At 41.0% G+C, this 18,004-nt stretch overlaps 1 protein-coding gene across 5 annotated transcripts in view; it reads left to right on the forward strand.

Moving 5' to 3' along the window:
* enpp4 (ectonucleotide pyrophosphatase/phosphodiesterase 4) overlaps positions 1-18,004 on the forward strand; it is a 77,835-nt gene that overhangs the window by 11,146 nt on the left and 48,685 nt on the right. For all 5 annotated transcript variants that reach the window (XR_006310180.1, XR_006310181.1, XM_043682781.1 and 2 more), the window contains exons 2-3: positions 2,942-3,831; positions 11,845-12,015. Coding sequence is in view for 3 of the 5 variants with exons in the window: in XM_043682781.1 (XP_043538716.1) it covers positions 3,006-3,831; positions 11,845-12,015 (997 nt within the window). In the remaining 2 variants the exon portion in view is untranslated. The remainder of the gene's footprint in view (positions 1-2,941; positions 3,832-11,844; positions 12,016-18,004) is intronic.

Below are 18,004 nucleotides of genomic sequence, written 5' to 3' on the forward strand. Positions count from 1 at the left end.
ATCAATTCTTCAATGTATAATTTCAGTTACATCACACTGTAAATTTTTGCTATAAATCCGGTGTTACGATTGAGCCCTCCACCATCACCTGATGAAAGAGCGTCGCTCCGAAAGCCAGTGTGCTTCCAATTAAACCTGTTGGACTATAACCTGGTGTTGTGTGATTTTTAACTTTGTACACCCCAGTCCAACACCGGCATCTCCAAATCATGACCTAATTTCAAAGTTAGTTCAGATTTGGCTAAATATTTCAATAAGCCTTTTAGAGTTTAATGTAGAATTAACATTGGCACCTTCAATGTCATTATCAATGTTTGCTGCTATTACTCAACTGAAATTGACAGGAATTTTGGGAGTCTACATGGGTATGGAATACCTTTGAAATCCACAGGTTGCTGTTAGTAATTCTGCAGATGAAAAGTTAACTCTCTCAAAATTCATTCGCTTTTATGGAGGTAAAAATTAAGTACTGTTTTCCGAGAGGGCGTGCAGTTGAGATTCCATTCTCTCAACCCACCTGTCCAACTCATTAATGGAAAATCAGTTGAATTGACTCTAACTTCCATTCTTACACTGTTAGTATTGCTGAAGGTTACAGATTTGTTTCTAACAAAATTACATTTATAGTGAATGACACCTTCCATCTAAATCCTAGTTAGCGTAATCATAATCATTTATTTCATTGTCAGAAAATTTATATTCAAAGTAAAGGATAAAATGCTTTTAGGTTCCTTGTTTGCTGTCTGTGAGAGTAATGCATTTGGCCTTGCTTGCTGACATCACCACTGACGCATCACGGGAAATACCCTTGCCCTGGTTCCAAACTTAAACTGCAGTCAGGAAAAGAGGCCTATGCCACAGATGTAACTGTATCTTTGTGCACAGCTTTCTTTTGAGCCAAACAATGCACTCCATTGCTTTGTTCCAGACTCCCAAATCTAGACCCATGTGATTGTGAGCTTCTTGAGACCAATGCCGTTTTCCCAAAATGATCACTATTTATCAATTGTACCTGCAATTTTGTGAAATCTCTAAGACTTCTAATTATTAGTCATTAGCAAGGTTAGATCTCATGGAATACAGGGAGAACTAGCCAATTGGATACAGAATTGGTTTAAAGGTGGAAGACAGAGGGTGCTGATGGAGGGTTGCTTTTCAGACTGGAGGCCTGTGACCAGTGGTATGCCACAAGGATCAGTGTTGGGTCCACTGATTTTCGTCATTTATATAAATGATTTGGGTGTGAGCAAGTTAGTAAATTTGCAGATGACACCAAAATTGGAGGTGGAGTTGACAGTGAAGAAAATTCCCTCAGAGTACAATGGGATCTTGATCAGATGGGTTAATAGGCTGAGGAGTGGCAGATGGAATTTAATTTAGATAAATACAAGCTGCTGCATTTTTGAAAACCAAATCAGAGCAGGACTTATACACTTAATGGTAACGGCCTGGGGAGTGTTGCTGAACAGAGACTTTGGAATGCAAGCTCATAATTCCTTGAAAGTACAGTGGCAGGTAGATAGGATAGCTTTCCTTTACTGGTCAGAGCATTGAGTATAGGAGTTGGGAAGTCAGGTGGGGCTGTATAGGACAGTGATTAAGCCTCTTTTGGAATATTGTGGCATTTGTGGTCTCCTTTCTATTGGAAGGATGTTGTGAAACTTGAAAAAGTTCAGAGAACAATTTACAAGAATGTTGCCAAGGTTGGAGGATTTGAGCTATGGGGAAAGGCTGAGCTATGGGGAAAGGCTGAATAAGTAGTGCTCTTTTCCCTGGAGTGTCAGAGGTCGAGGGGTGACCTTAGAGAGGTTTATAAAATCTTGAGGGGCATGGATGGGATAAATTGAGAAGGTCTTTTCCCCGGAGTGGCTGAGTCCAGAGCTTGAGGGCACTTTAGGGTGCGAGGGGGAAAGATATAAAAGGGACCTAAGGGACAACTTTTTCACATAGAGGGTGGTGCATATATGAAATAAACTGTCAGAGGAAGTGGTGGAGGCTGGTACAATTACAGCATTTACAAGGCTTCTGGATTTGTATATGAACAGGAAGGGTTTAGAGGGATATGGGCCAAATGCAGGCAAATGGGATTAGATTAGGTTGCGATATCTTGTTGGCCTGGATGGGTTGGTCTGAAAAGTCTGTTTCCATGCTGTATATCTCTATGACTCTGTTACCTTCTTGGGAGAACAGGATTACTTGATTACTGTTCACCTCAAAAATGACAAAGCACTGACCATTTGACAAGGCAAATGTCAAATATTCTACAGTATTGATGTTTCAATTTCGATGACTTCAGTCTAATTTTTCTGAAAGTAAAAATGAATTTTATAGATTATTAGAATTGTATCATTATGATAGACTAGCTTACCAAGACCTTTTTTATTAATTGTTAATACAAATAGGTATTTTGTGTGACTGATATATTTATGATGCAAATTGTTAACTAACTTAAGTACATCTCAAAAATTTCCAATCTAGCACAAATAGTGCCAAAAGTTTGCTGACATTTTCTAATGTGGTTTAACTGAGGTAATGAATTAAGTTTTTCCTAACTCTCTCAAGAGAAATTGAAAATGTTGCAATATTTTCTTTGGTTTAATTATAACTGTTTTATATAATTAGTGAAGCTTGAGCTTTCATACGCAATTTCTTCTTTGTAATTTGATTTCAAAGTATTTATCTCAACAAATTGTGCTTTACTGGAACAATTGCCTGATCTATTTTGTCACAAACTGTCATATGGGCAAAGATCGTAGCATTAATACAGTGCTTGTCACGGACAAAAAGGACCTGCCAAATGCTGGTATCAAAGTAATGTGAATCTCTTTGTTACTATTGTTTTCTTTTTTTTTAAAAAAAAAGAAAGTAAAAGATATAAAGTATAGGTACTCATATTTTGATTGTTATTTTTGCCATTTAATGACTGTCTTGTATCTTTCAGTGTACCAAGCAGGCTTTTCTGAAGGTTTATAAGGCTGTGGCTGCTTGCAGAAAATTATCCTAGAATGCATAGCTTCTGGTACATCTTGGTATTTGTGTCTGGATTCCTCAAGTGCCACTGCAATAATGCAACAAGCGGCTCCGAGGTTAGATTGCTTCTCGTGTCCTTTGATGGATTCAGGGCTGACTATCTTGAGCGATACAACTTTCCAAACCTGAAGAAAATGATTGATGATGGGGCACATGTGAAGCATCTAACAAATGTGTTTGTTACTAAAACTTTCCCAAATCACTATTCCATCGTCACAGGCCGCTATGCAGAAAGCCATGGTATTGTGGCCAATTCAATGTATGATGCAGCCACCAGAAAGAATTTTTCAGTCTTCGCAGACCAAGATCCATTTTGGTGGAATGAGGCTACACCAATTTGGGTAACTAATCAGCAACAAGGGCACAAGAGTGGAGGAGTAATGTGGCCTGGTACTGATGTGTCCATACAAAATACAACCCCTTCCTACTACTTGAATTATGACCACAATGTCACATTCAATAAGCGAGTTGACCACATTATAAAATGGTTTACCAACTCAACAGAACCCATTAATTTTGGTGCATTGTACTGGGAAGAGCCTGATTCCACTGGACACCATTATGGACCCGAAAGTCAACAGCTAGTCAATATGTTGAAAGAAGTGGATGATCACATTGGCTATTTAATTGAGCAACTTCAAAAGACTGGACTTTGGAACACAATTAATGTAATTCTCACCAGTGACCATGGAATGGCTCAATGTTCTAAAGACAGAGTTATAGAATTGGATAAATGTATTGGACGTGATAACTATACAGAGGTGACTCACTCTCCAGTAACAGCTATATTGCCCCATAACAGTAAGTATTGATAAATAGGCAATTTTGACTGAACAACTGTAGAATCATGTTATTTCTAAAATGAGATTCTGAATCAAGTCAGATATAAGAAATTGTACTATAATATTCTGAACTACAGGTTTAAAGACTTTCTATTCCTTGATTATAATTTTTACTCTAACAGCTCTAACTATAATAGTAGAAGATGTACTTGGATGTTCACAAAATATATTTAGTAATTCAATAAAAACAGGATTATGATATAGAAATTAACATCAATCATCCAGTGATTCTCTCATAGACCCCGGTTTGAAAACCTCTGTTTTAAACCAAGCAAAAGTTGAAATTGCATAATTCTGTGTTGGTACCTGGATTCTGGTGCAGATATTGCTAATATACAGTATCTAACTATGTTAAATTATTCACACCTTAGATACATTGCACATAAATTATATGATGTGAGAAATTTGTGAGAAAAGCATTATCCTTGCGGGCTCAGGTGTGTAAAACAAAATTTGCGTGTATGTAGCACCATTCACAAATTCGGGACATCCAAACATTAATCACTTTTGATGTGTCGCCACTATTCTGATATAGGAAATGCAGCAACCAATTTGCATACAGCAGCTCTCACAAGTAGCAGTGTGATAATAGTCTGTTTTTGTAATAATGATTTGAGCAATAAATATTAGCCAAACATCATCTGTGAAGAGAGAGAGAGAGAAAAACAGTTAACCTTTCAGATATTCCTCCCAATAGATGCTGCCTGAACTAGAGTAATTACTGGCATGGAAGACAGGCCATTCAGTCCATTGAGACCAAACCAGTTTTCTATAGCGCAGTCCATTCAGGACCATGCTGCCTGACCTATTGAGTATTTCTGGCAGAAATCCTCCAGTTTCTGTTTCAGATTTTGGCACCTCCAGCATCTTTTGATTATTGGCTGAATCCTAAAAGGCCAATAATGGTGTTAGCTGCACACAGGAATCATTTATAATCAGCAGGCAGCATGGATAGTATCTTCTGCCCATATTGGTAGCCTGTGCTGGATGGTTGTTTTGGCAAATTTCCACTTTCTAAGCCACAAACGTTTTTACTAGAGTTAGATCTGGAGTGTCCATGTTAACCTTAATGGTAAAATGTAAGTCAATCATAATTATAAATAGAGTTCTGAAAGTTGTTCCAGTCTTGCTTTGCTCTAAGTAACCTCATGTACAAGTATGTTTACATAAGTTTCAAAGAACTTAATTACGTTTATCACAATAAACACAAAGAAATGATGGTTGAAGGGTGTGATGTTGGAAAAGTATAGCGGTCAGGCAGCATCCGAGGAGCAGGAGAATCGACGTTTTGAGCATAAGCTCTTCATCAGGAAAGCTATTCCTGATGAAGAGCTTGTGCTCAAAATGTCGATTCTCCTGCTCCTCGGGTGCCTCCTGACCGGCTGTGCTTTTCCAGCACCGTACTCTTCGACTCTGATCTCCAGCATCGGCAGTGCTCACTTTCTCCCACAAAGAAATGATACTTAATATAAGCAGTGGACCAGCTTACTGCTGACAGGGCACGTGTCTCCTTCTGTTGACTGAAGTTCTTCTGTCTTCTCTTAACTGCAATCTGGATTGCTAAGAGTTGCTGTTTTTTAATGTGTAACTTCAAGCAAAAGCTGTTCCACTTCAAAATGGCTTCAGAGTTTGTTTACAATAAAATTGTATCTTCTGTTACTGAGAGTATGTTATCCTGTGGTCAGTAAAGCAGTAATAAAACCATGACCTTACATTTGACCTGGACTGTAAGGCCAACCTCACTTGCAACAGAAACATGGCTTGTATTCTGTCAAACTGTGGTCAGTACAATATTAATACTTCCCTTGCTCAATCATTACACCAACTAAACTAAAACTAATTGTTGAAAAATAAATTCAATCCTCGATTGGCTCATAACTTCTTGCGACCGGTCAACAATTGGCATTTATAGCAACATTTTCTGTGAAAATCTGCCTGAAATGCAAGATTGAAATTCTGTTGCCCGTTATAGACTGTATGTTTAACAAATTGGATTGAAGGATTGTTACAGGCTCTATTTAAAGTATGTGTTAATGAGTGAATTCCGTGTCAAATCAGGTGCAAAAATAGAAATAAAGAAGAAAAAGATTGAAGATTAAAATAGATTAAATGAAAATGCAATGCAAAGTAAAAGAATTTTCCAATCGTAATTAAAACCTGAGATTGAAAATCTCTGCTTAATTTTAATGCTCGAGTTTGACTAGAAGTAAATAGTATCTTCCATGTCATCCAATGGGTGCTTGGATTTGAAATTACTGAACATAATACTCTTTGAGTTTGCTTTTTAATTACTGTGCATGTATAGCAAGTTCATCTTTCTTAATGAATTTTGGAGTGCAGGTTTATAGTTCCTTGAAAGTGGAGTCACAGGTAGACAGGATAGTGAGGAAGGTGTTTACTATGCTTTCCTTTTTTGGTCAGAGCATTGGTTTTTGGAGTTGGGAGGTCATGTTGCAACTGTATAGGACATTGGTGATTAGGCCATTTTTGGAATACAGATGAACCTCGATTATCTGAAGTCCATGGGTGGGAGTATTTTGTTTGGTTAATCGAATTCCGGATAATCGAATGCCAGATAACCTAGTTTAGCCAAGCATTGGGATCTTGCAATCTTGCTGGATAATCCAATATTCGGATAATCGAGGTTCCTCTGTATTGGGTGCAATAAGAACTATGATAAGGACAAGCCAGGGAACTATAGACTGATGAGCCTGACATCGGCGGTGGGCAAGTTGTTGGAGGGAATCCTGAGGAACAGGATTTACGTGTATTTGGAAAGGCAAGGACTGATTAGGGATAGCCAACATGGCTTTGTGGTTGGGAAATCACGTATCACTAACTTGATTAAGTATTTTGATGAAGTAACAAAGAGGATTAATGATGGCAGAGTAGTGGACGTGATCAATAAGGACTTCAATAAAGCATTTAACAAGGTTCCTCATGGTAGACTGGTTAGCAAGGTTAGATATCATGGAATATGGAGAACGAGCCATTTGGATACAGAACTAGCTCAAAGGTAGAAGACAGAGAGTGGTGGTGGAGGGCTGCCTTTCAGACTGGAGGCCTGTGACCAGTGATGTGCCACAAAGATCGGTGCTGTGTTCACGGCTTTTTTTGTAATTTATATAATTGATTTGGATGTGAACATAGGAGATATAGTTTAGTAAGTTTGCAGATGACACCAAAATTGGAGGTGTAGTGAACAGCTAATAAGGTTACCTCAGATCAGATGGGCCAATGAGCTGAGGAGTGGCAGATGGAGATTAATGTTGATAAATGTGAGGAGCTGCATTTTGGAAGAACAAATCAGAGTAGGACTCATACTTAATAGTAAGGTCCTGGGGAGTGTTGCTGAACAAAGAGACCCTGGTGTGGTGGTTCATAGTTCCTTGAAAGTGGAGTTGCTAGTAGATGGGATAGTGAAGAGGCGTTTGGTATGCTTTCCGTATTGGTTGAGCATTGGGTGTTGGAGCTGTACAAGAGATTGGTTGGGCCACTTTTGGAATATAGTGCAATTTTGGTTCTCCCCCATGTTGTGAAACTCGAAAGGGTCCAGAAAAGATTTTCAAGGATGTTACCAGGGTTGGAGGGTTTGAACGATAGTGAGAGGCTGGGGCTGTTTTCCCTGGAGCGTCAGAGGCTGAGGGATAACCTTATAGAGATTTACAAAATCATTAGGTGTATGGATAGGGTAAATAGACAAGGTATTTTCCCTGGGTGGGGGAATCCTGAACTAGAGGGTTTAGGGTGAGAGGGCAAAGATTTAAAAGGGACCTAAGTGGCAACGTTTTCAGGCAGAGGGTAGTGAATGTATGGAATGAGCTGCCAGAGGAACTGGTGGAGGCTGGTAAAATTACACGATCTAAAAGGCAACTGAATGGGTACAGGAACAGGAAGGGTTTAGAGGGATATGGGCCAAATGCTAGTAAATGGGCCTAAATTGATTTAGGATATTTGGTTGGCATGGATGAGTTGGACCAAAAGGTCTGTTTCCATGCTATACATCTCTATGACTCTGACTCTACGTGTCACGGAAGTGACATCTTGCTAACAGCAGAGTGGTGCTGCCCTGATAGATTCTCAATTTGCTACGTAATTGATAAATTATCATTATTAGAAGGGCTATTTTGTGAATTTTAAGCTTTTATTTTTATTTAGTTGCCCTGTTATAGGGAAGATTTATTAAACTTTAGGGGGTTCAGATAAGATTTACCAGGATCTTGCCAGGAATGGAGGGTTTAATCTATAAAAATAGACAGGAAAGACTGAGATCTTTTTCGCTGGAGCATAGCAGGTTGATGGCTAACCTTATTGAGGTTCATAAGATCACAATGGACATAAATAAGGTGAATAACCAGGGTCTTTTCCCTAGGTGGGGAGTTGAAAACTAGGGGACATATTTTTAAGGTGAAAGATTTGAAAAGGACAGAAGGGGCAATTTTTTTACACAGAGCACAGTTCATTTGTGGAATGAACTGCCAGAGAAAATAGTGGATGCAGGTAGAGTTATAACATTTTAAAGTTCATGAATAGGAAAGGTTTGGAGGGATGTGGCCAAGTGCAGGCAGGTGGGACTTGTTTAGTTTGGGAACATGGTCAACGTGGGCTAGTTGGAGTCTTTTTCCGTACCATATGACTTAACTGTATTTTTGGAAGCAGTAAACAGTTAAAATTCCTCTTGTGGTGCCAAATTGTCATTATCTTTATTACAGTTTTTGTGTTGCCGTAGACAAGATTATTGGCCTTTGTCTTCACTCTCAGTAACAAACTACAATCTTTATAATTTCTCCCAAACCACTACTCCATATAAACCAAACAGTTGACGTTCTTGATGCTCTCTTGAATGACATTATTGTCCTGTTTGTCCAGCACTCTATCTTTACTGACATATTTCATTCAATATAATTGGCATTGGACAAAGCCATAGAAGAATTTAAAATAACCTAATTCCCCCCATCTGTTCTTCTGAAGCTGGCCTTTTCGTTATTGCCCTTAAGAGTTTCGATTTCTTTCTTCAATTGATTGAGTCCTATCTTTGGATTTCTCTCCCTAAAGTTCTTTGATTATCTATTATATTAAAGGTACCAGAGAAGGTCTGATGGCTACTGCACTGGCCCTGGTTCTGCTCCAATTGCTACTTTTGAATACACCTTCTTATTTCCCTCAGCCAAGGCCATTTTACTGTTCCATTTTTTAGTCATTCGATGATTTAAAAAAAAACAGCAAGAGAAAGAGAATGGATGAAGAAAACAAACAGAATGTGTGGGAGATGGAGATAGTGGCTGAATAGAAGAAATCGGAAAATGGTTGGGTTTGGAGAGAAAGCAAATCAAAAAAGTGAAAGTGAAATGGGAGGTGAATTACCAGGCAGGAACGGGAAGAAGGAGGGAGAAAAATGTGAAATAAATGAGAGAGAAAACCACAAGATAAATGCAGACACTAAAGGGAAGGAGAGGAGAATGGCACATGGAAGACTTTTCCTGACTTCATTCTTAGTTAAGGGGTATGAGAAGCTGAGATTTTGTGGGTGTTTCTGGTTGTAAATAAGGTTGTATTTGTTTGTTTTTCCTTTTGTCTGTCTATAGTATAAGGAAAGAACATAAAAAAAGGAGCAAGATTTGACCAGTGACATCATGGTGATATTCTGCTTTAACACCATTGATGCATCTTCCCTGTATGCCTTTTTTTAATATGTAGAAATCTATCAATCTCAGTTATAAATATACTCAACAACTGAACCTTCAAAGGTGTGATGCTTATTCTGACACTCTGCCCCTGGTTCTATAAATCCCCAGCTAGGTGAACATTCCTTCATGCATTTACCCTTCTATCAATCACCATAAAAATTTTGTGTGCTTGAATGAGATCACTCTGAACCTTTTAAACTGTAGAGGATAAAGGCCAAAAGTATGACCTGTTATATGAATAATTCTCAGAAAAATGGGCTTTAAAAAGTTAAATTTCATTTCCTTTTTTTCCTCTCAAGAGTATTTGGGCTTTGCTCCAATAAAATTAGGATCCACTCCTTTTGCAGCACATCTGGCCATGTAACTAGAGCATCTGCTCTGACATGGTTGATTTTATTGCTTCATTTGGTGTACCCATGTGGCACCTTCTTTGGTTGTTGTCTGTTGTACCTGTTTAAATTAGTGCAGAAATTAATTGAAAGTAATGCTGATGACTGGTAAATTCCAGTATCAACATGCAATCGTCAATGTAATGTGCCTGAGCCACCTATTTCAAAGTGGTATCCAATTAGACCCAATGCCCTGCTATTTTCCTCATAGCCCTCAGCTTTTTCTGTCTTTTTAACCATTTTAAAAAATTCTCCATTTATAAACTACCATTAAATCTGTTTCTAGCATGCTGTCAGTGCATTCCAGAGCATAATAGCTCACATCATAAAGTAATTCCTCTCTTCCTTCCAGTCCTTTTGTCAATTGTCTGAAACTGGTACGTTCTGGTTACTGACACTCCTAGTCAGCAGAGTGTTGATGGTGGGGGAGTCAACTTCCCATCATAATCATCCATATTAAAGAAAAAGGTCAACTTGTCAAAAGACCTACTGCTGCTGAGATTTTTGGACTATTCCTTCAGTTCAGTACATTTGATTAATTGAAATCAGCAGGGGAACTCTTGAGGAAGCTATTTTAACCTAATCATCTTGCAAAGAGACTGACTGGGTCATGAGCAACATGGCTTTCTATCTCAATAAATGTGACTGTCCATTAAAGCCTAATACTTGAGTTCCACCTGATCTTGTGCACCTCCTGCTAGTGACATAGGTAGAAAGGCCAATTTTATATCGTCATGTGGGGCTGATGTCATTAAAGTGATTGTAATGTTTCTTTCAGTTGCTTTACTAAAACCTGGATACTTCAGTAACATTTGTATGAGGGTTATTGGTGTGTATTTACAGATAAAAACAAGATTATGCCTCTTATATATTTGATTAAATGTATACACTGTATGACTAAGTTTTCTTTAAGCTTGTCGAAATGATGACTGTATTTGTGTTTTTGTTCTTGAAAATATTGTAATCAGCTGTGCAAGGAGTAAATATACTTGATGCAGTTAGCGATTTGATGTAATTTCAGAACGCATAGCTATGGTTTTATAGAGTACAGTGTATCTGATATTAAATAATATCTAATGACCAGTGTCCAGGGAAAGAAGTGTGACAATTTCAGTTTAAACATATTGTAACTTTTAAGTCTAGTCAAAGAAAGGTTTTAAAATTCAAATGGTCTAAGTTAAAATAACCTCATGGCCTGTCAAACCTGCTATTCCATTCCATACAATTATGGTTGATCCATGGCTAAATTGGGATTCCGTTCCACTTTCCTGCCCAATTTAAATGTCCCTTGATTCCCAGAGAGACCAAAAAGCTGTCTACTCCAACTTTGCATGTGTTCAAAGATGGAGACTCCAGAGCCATTTGAGAAAGAGAATACTCAAGATTCACGACACTTTAACTCAAGAAATTTCTCATCTCGGTCCAAAATGATTGGCCTCTATCCTGAGACTGCTCCGCATTTTGATTTCTAACTATTGGAAACAATTTTTCAGCATTTACCCTTCAGAATCTTGTACGATTCAATAGAACCATTCTTCTGAATTCCATAAATCTGATTTGCTCAGCCTCTTATCAGAGGACAACTCCTCCCAGGGACTAATCGAGTGAATCTTAATTATGTTGCCTCCAATGCAGGTATATCTTTCCTTTTTTAAACATAGTGATGAAAACAGCACACACAATCCAGATATAAGCTCACCAAAACCTTGAACAATTGTAACAAGACTTCTTTATTCATGTATTCCAATCCCCTTGCAATAAAGGCCAACATGCCTTTTGTCTTCTGAATTGTACATAGCAGAGTTATACAGTATGTCTTTTGTTTTAACATGCAATTTTAGTCAGTTTTGAATATAAGGTTCAACACATGATTCCATTTTGTTTTTTTTCTAACAGACATAAGTTATGTGTACAAATTGTTGTTGAACTGTGACAGTCACATGAAGGTATATTTAAAAGAAGATATTCCAGACCGTTTTCACTACAAATACAATGAAAGGATTCAGCCAATTCTTCTTGTTGCTGATGAAGGGTGGACAATTGTTCAGAATGGATCAATCACCAGGAGTAAGTTCAAAATGCAAAAGGATATATTTTTGTTTTTGAAGTTTGAGCTTTCATTCCCAGTGTTGTTTCAGTATGTCGGGTGTGTGTGGTAAAGCTTCACAATTATTTTTCACCAAAACATCTAGTTCTAGCAGGGCAAAAATGGGCATTCTGCAACAAGTGCCATCCCCAATCCCTCAAACCCTCTTTACTGCCTAAAATGCTCCAGTCAGCAGCATGATGGAATAATCATCAATTGACTGGCTGTGTATCGATACAGCTACAGTCAAATCTTGGAACAATTCAGGGCGATGTTGTCCATTTGATCAATGTTTCACTTGTTTTTTAACACACACCCCCCTCCAATTGTCCCATTATAATAAATATTACTAACAGAATGTAGTGACAGTCTCACTTTGGTATCACCCCCTAATTAGAGTCATAGAGATGTACAGCATGGAAACAGACCCCTCGGTCCAACTAATCCATGCCGACCAGATATCCCAACCCATCTAGTCTCACCTGCCAGCACCTGGCCCATATCCCTCCAAACCCTTCCTATTCATATACCCAACCAAATACCTTTTTAAATTTTGCAATTGTACCAGCCTCCACCACTTCCTCTGGAAGCTCATTCCATACACATACCACCCTCTGTGTGAAAATGTTGCCTCTTAGGTCTCTTTTATATCTTTCCCCTCTCACCCTAAACCTATGCCGTCTAGTTCTGGACTCCCAGACCCCAGGGAAAAGACTTTGTCTATTTATCCTATCCACGCCCCTCATGATTTTGTAAACTTCTATAAGGTCACCCCTCAGCCTCCGACGCTCCAGGGAAAAACAGCCCCAGCCTGTACAGCCTCTCCCTATGGCTCAAATCCTCCAACCCCGGCAACATCCTTGTAAATCTTTTCTGAAGCCTTTCAAGTTTCACAACATCTTTCCGAAAAGAAGGAGACCAGAATTGCACGCAATATTCCAACAGTGGCCTAACCAATGTCCTGTACAGCCTCCATCTGCCACTTCTCAGCCCATTGGCTCATCTGGTCAAGATCCTGTTGTAATCTGAGATAACCTTCTTTGCTGTCAACTCATCTCCAATTTTGGTGTCATCTGCAAACTTACTGTGTACCTCTTATGCTCGCATCCAAATCATTTATATAAATGACAAAAAGTAGAGGACCCAGCACCAATCCTTGTGGCACTCCACTGGTCACAAGCTTCCAGTCGGAAAAACTACCCTCCACCACCACCACCCTCTGTTTTCTACCTTTGAGTCAGTTCTGTATCCAAATGGCTAGTTCTCCCTCTTTTCCGTGAAATCTAACCTTGCTAATCAGTCTCCCATAAGGAACCTTGTCGAACGCCTTACTGAGATCCATATAGATCACGTCTACCACTCTGCCCTCATCAATCTTCTTTGTTACTTCTTCAAAAAACTCAATCAAGTTTGTGAGACATGATTTCCCACGCACAAAGCCATGTTGACTATCCCGAATCAGTCCTTGCCTTTCCAAATACATGTACATCCTGTCCGTCATGATTCCCTCCAAACTCTTGCCCACCACTGACGTCTGGCTCACTGGTCTGTAGTTCCCTGGCTTGTCCTTACCACCCTTCTTAAACAGTGGCACCATGTTAGCTAACCTCCAGTCTTACGGCACCTCACCCGTGACTATCAATGATACCAGTATCTTAGCAAGAGGCCCATCAATCACTTCTCTAGCTTCCCACAGAATTCTAGGGTACATCTGATCAGGTCCTGAGGATTTATCCACCTTTATGCATTTCAAGACATCCAGCACTTCTTCCTCTGTAATGTGGACATTTTGCACCATCTATTTCCCTACATTCTATATTTTCCATATCCTTTTCCACAGTAAATACTGATGCAAAATACTTGTTTAGAATCTCCCCCATTTTCTGTGTCTCCACACAAGGCCGCTTGCTGATCTTTGAGGGGCCCTATTCTCTCCCTAGTTACCCTTTTGCCCTTAATGTATTTGTAAAAACCCTTTGGATTCTCTTTAATTCTATTTACTAAAGCTATCTCATGTCCCCTTTTTGCCCTCCGGATTTCCCTCTTAAGTATACTCCTTTGCCTTTATACTCTTTTAAGGATTCACTCGATCTATCCTGTCTATACCTTACATATGCTTCCTTTTTCTTAACCAAACCTTCAATTTCTTGAGTCATCCAGCATTCTCGTTGTCTCCGTCCTGAGGGCTTCCCATTTTCCAGCATCCCTTTACCTGCGAACATCTGCCCCCAATCAGCTTTTGAAAGTTCTTGCCTGTTACTGTCAAAATTGGCCTTTCTCCAATTTAGAACTTCAACTTTTATATCTGGCCTATCTTTTTCCATCACTATTTTTAAATCTAATGGAATTATGGTCGCTGGCCCCAAAGTGCTCCCCCACTGACACCTCAGTCACCTGCCCTGCCTTATTTCCCAAGAGTAGGTCAAGTTTTGCACCTTCTCTAGTAGGTATATCCGCATACTGAATCAGAAAATTGTCTTGTACACACTTAACAAATTCCTCTCCATCTAAACCCTTAACATTATGGCAGTCCCAGTCGATGTTTGGAAATTTAAAATGCCCTACCATAACCACCCTATTATTTTTACAGATAGCTGAGATCTCCTTTCAAATTTTCTGAGGTTTCTATTACCTAGGTGGATAAAATCAGCAAAATAATAAATTGCCATCATCTCAAGTTGCACACCTTTCTATTTCAGATCATTTACTCTGTTCTCAAAGTGTGGTTTGAGCCCCAGTCTGAACAGGTCCTACCACCTACCAATATGTTCTCAAACTGCATGATATTTGATTACATATGGCTCCTAGTTTCATTCCACTTTCAATCTCCATATTATTTTCTGTTAGGAGATAGTGAGCACAGCAGATGCTGAATAAGTCTGAGTTGATCAAGTGTGGTGCTGGAAGAAGTACAGCGGGTCAGGCAGCATCAGACACCGCCACCACTGCTCCCCCCTTCTCCCCACCTCACCTCCATCCAAAGCCACAAAGGATCCTTCCATATCCGGCAGAGACTCACTTGCACATCCTCGAACCTCATTTACTGCATCTGTTGCTCTTGATGTGGTCTCCTCAACATTGGAGAGATCAAGACCAAACTCGCAGAATGTTTTACACAACATCTCTCGTCTGTACGCACCAATTTACTCAACCTTCCTGAAGCTCCCAATCACATTCCCCCATGACATGTCTATTCTGGGCCTTCACCACCTAAACAATGCCACCCGCAAACTGAAGGAGGAATACCTGATCTTCTGCCTCAGTAGCCTACAACCACACAACCTCAACATTGAATTCACCAGTTTCCAAATTCCCCCCACACCCCCCCAACAATCCCCCATCCCAGTTTTAACCTTCGACTTGACTCCACCCTCTTGACCTGACCTACCTCTCTATCTTCCTTCTCACCGACCTATCACAATCACCTATCTTCGCCCACCTATTGCCATCCCAACTATCTTTCCTCCAGTCCTCAACCGCCTCCCCCTATTTATTTTGCAGCCCCCTTCCCCCTCTTGATGAAGGGTCCAGCTCGAAATGTCAACTCTGACCTGCTGTGCTTTTCTAACACCACACTTTTCAACTCTGATCTCCAGCATCTGCAGTCCTCACTTTCTCCTTGCTTGAGGTCAAGCTAGCTGCATAGTACTATTAAACATGTAGATAACAGAAAATAATATAAAGCACAGCAAGTCAGGTAGCATCTGAGGAGCAGGAAAGTCGACATTTCAGGTATAAGCCCTTCATCAGGAATGAGGGGAAAGGGGGCTGAGAGATAAATGTGAGGGGCATGGGACTGAGGGGAAGAAGGTAGCTGGTAAGGCGATAGGTAGATGCAGGTGAAGAGTGATGGTGATAGGGTGGAGGGGATAGGTGGGAAGGAAGATGAACAGGTGGGACAGTTCAAGAGGGCAGTGCTGAACTGGAAGATTGGATCTGGGATAAGGTGGAGGGAGGGGAGATGAGGAAACTAGTGAAAACAATGTTGATGCCATGTGGTTGGAGGATTCCTAGATTGAACATGAGGCGTTCTTCCTCCATGCCTCGGGTGGCTAGGATTTGGCAATGGATGAGGCCCAGGATTTGCATATCCTTGGCAGATTGAGAGGGGGAGTTGAAGTGATTGGACACAGGGTGGCGGGTTCATTTTGGTGCGTGTGTCCCAGAGATGTTTTTTGAAACGTTCCGCGAGTTGGCGTCCTGTCTCCTCAGTGTAGAGGAGACCACATCGAGAGCAATGAATGCAGTAGATGAGGTGTTTGGACATGCAGGTTTTTAAGTAGATGATCATGTTGAGTCAGTGTTGGAAATAGAGAAGGAGAGGTCCAGGAAGGGGAGGGAGGTGTTCAAGATGGTCCAGGTGAACTTGAGATCAGGGTGGAAGGTGTTTGTGAAGTTGATGAACTGTTCAGCATCCTCGTGGGAGCACGATGTGGCACCGACACAGTCATCAATGTAGCAGAGGAAAAAGTGGGGGATTGTGTCAGTGTAACTATGGAAGCTGGACTGTTCCACGTACCCGACAAAGAAGCAGGTATAGTTGGCGCTCATGCAGGTACCAATGGTTACCCCTTTGATCGGAAGGAAGTGGGAGGATTTGAAGGAAGAGTTGTTGAGGGTGAGGACAAGTTTAGCCAATTGAATGAGAGTGTCAGTGGAGAGGCACTGGTTGGGTTGGCGGGAGAGGAAGAAACGGAGGGCTTGGTGAAGGCCTTCAGCATAGTGGATGGATGTGTACAAGGACTGGATGTCCATGTTGAAGATGGCACGTGGGGCCGGGGAAATGAAAGTCATGGAGGTGGAGGACATGGTTGGTGTCCCAAATGTATGTGGAGAGATTCTGGATCAAGCGGGACAGGATGGTGTCAAGGTATGCAGAGATATGTTTGGTGAGGCAGAAGCAAGCAGAGACATCAGGTCGACCAGGGCAGTCACATTTGTGAATTTTGGGGAAGAAGTAGAACTGGGTGATGTGGGGTTCCAGTACTGTGAGGTTGGAGGTTGTGGATGGGAGATCCCCTGAGGTGATGAGGTCCATACACCCCCACCAACCCACCCTCCACTCCCGGCACCTTCTCTTGCCACCGCAAGAGGTACAAAACCCACACCTACCCCTCACCTCCATCCAAGGCCCCAAAGGATCCTTCCACATCCAGCAGAGATTTTCCTGCATATCCAAACTCCTCATCTACTATGTCCATTGCTCTTGATGTAGTCTCCTCTACATTGGGGAGATAGGACACCAACTCGCGGAACGTTGCAGACAACATCTCTGGGACACATGCACCAAATTGCCCTATGGCCGACCACTTCAACTCCCCCTCCCACTCCACCAAGGACATGCAAATCCTGGGACGCCTCCACCACCAAACACTATACACCTGCTGCCTGGAGGAAGAACGCCTCATGTTCTGCCTTGAGACCCTCCAACTACATGGCGTCAATGTCGATTTCATCAGTTTCCTTATCTCCCCTCCCCCACCTTATCCCAGATCCAACCCTCCAACTCAGCACCACCATCTTGAACTGTCCTGTTTGTCCATCTTCCTTCCCAGCTATCCGCTCCACCCTCCACCAGCACCTACCTATCGCTTTCCCAGCTACCTTCCTCCCTAGCCCCAGCCCCCTTACCCCCTTCCCAATATTCCTGTTGAAGGGCTTATGCCCAAAAACATTGATTCTCCTGCTCCTCAGATGCTGACTGACATGCTGTGCTTTTACAGCACCATGCTTTTCAACTTTGTCCTCAAACAAACCTTCAAAGTTTGTGAGAAGATTTGTAGCTCGGGTGCTCGTTGTTGTGGTTCTGTTCGCCGAGCTGGGAATTTGTGTTGCAGACGTTTCATCCCCTGTCTAGGTGACATCCTCAGTGCTTGGGAGCCTCCTGTGAAGCGCTTCTGTGATCTTTCCTCCGGCATTTGTAGTGGTTTGAATCTGCCACTTCCGGTTGTCCGTTGCAGTGGTCGGTAG

The sequence above is a fragment of the Chiloscyllium plagiosum genome, chromosome 3 (genome assembly GCF_004010195.1).
Source record: "Chiloscyllium plagiosum isolate BGI_BamShark_2017 chromosome 3, ASM401019v2, whole genome shotgun sequence".
In the NCBI taxonomy this organism is placed as follows: domain Eukaryota; kingdom Metazoa; phylum Chordata; class Chondrichthyes; order Orectolobiformes; family Hemiscylliidae; genus Chiloscyllium; species Chiloscyllium plagiosum.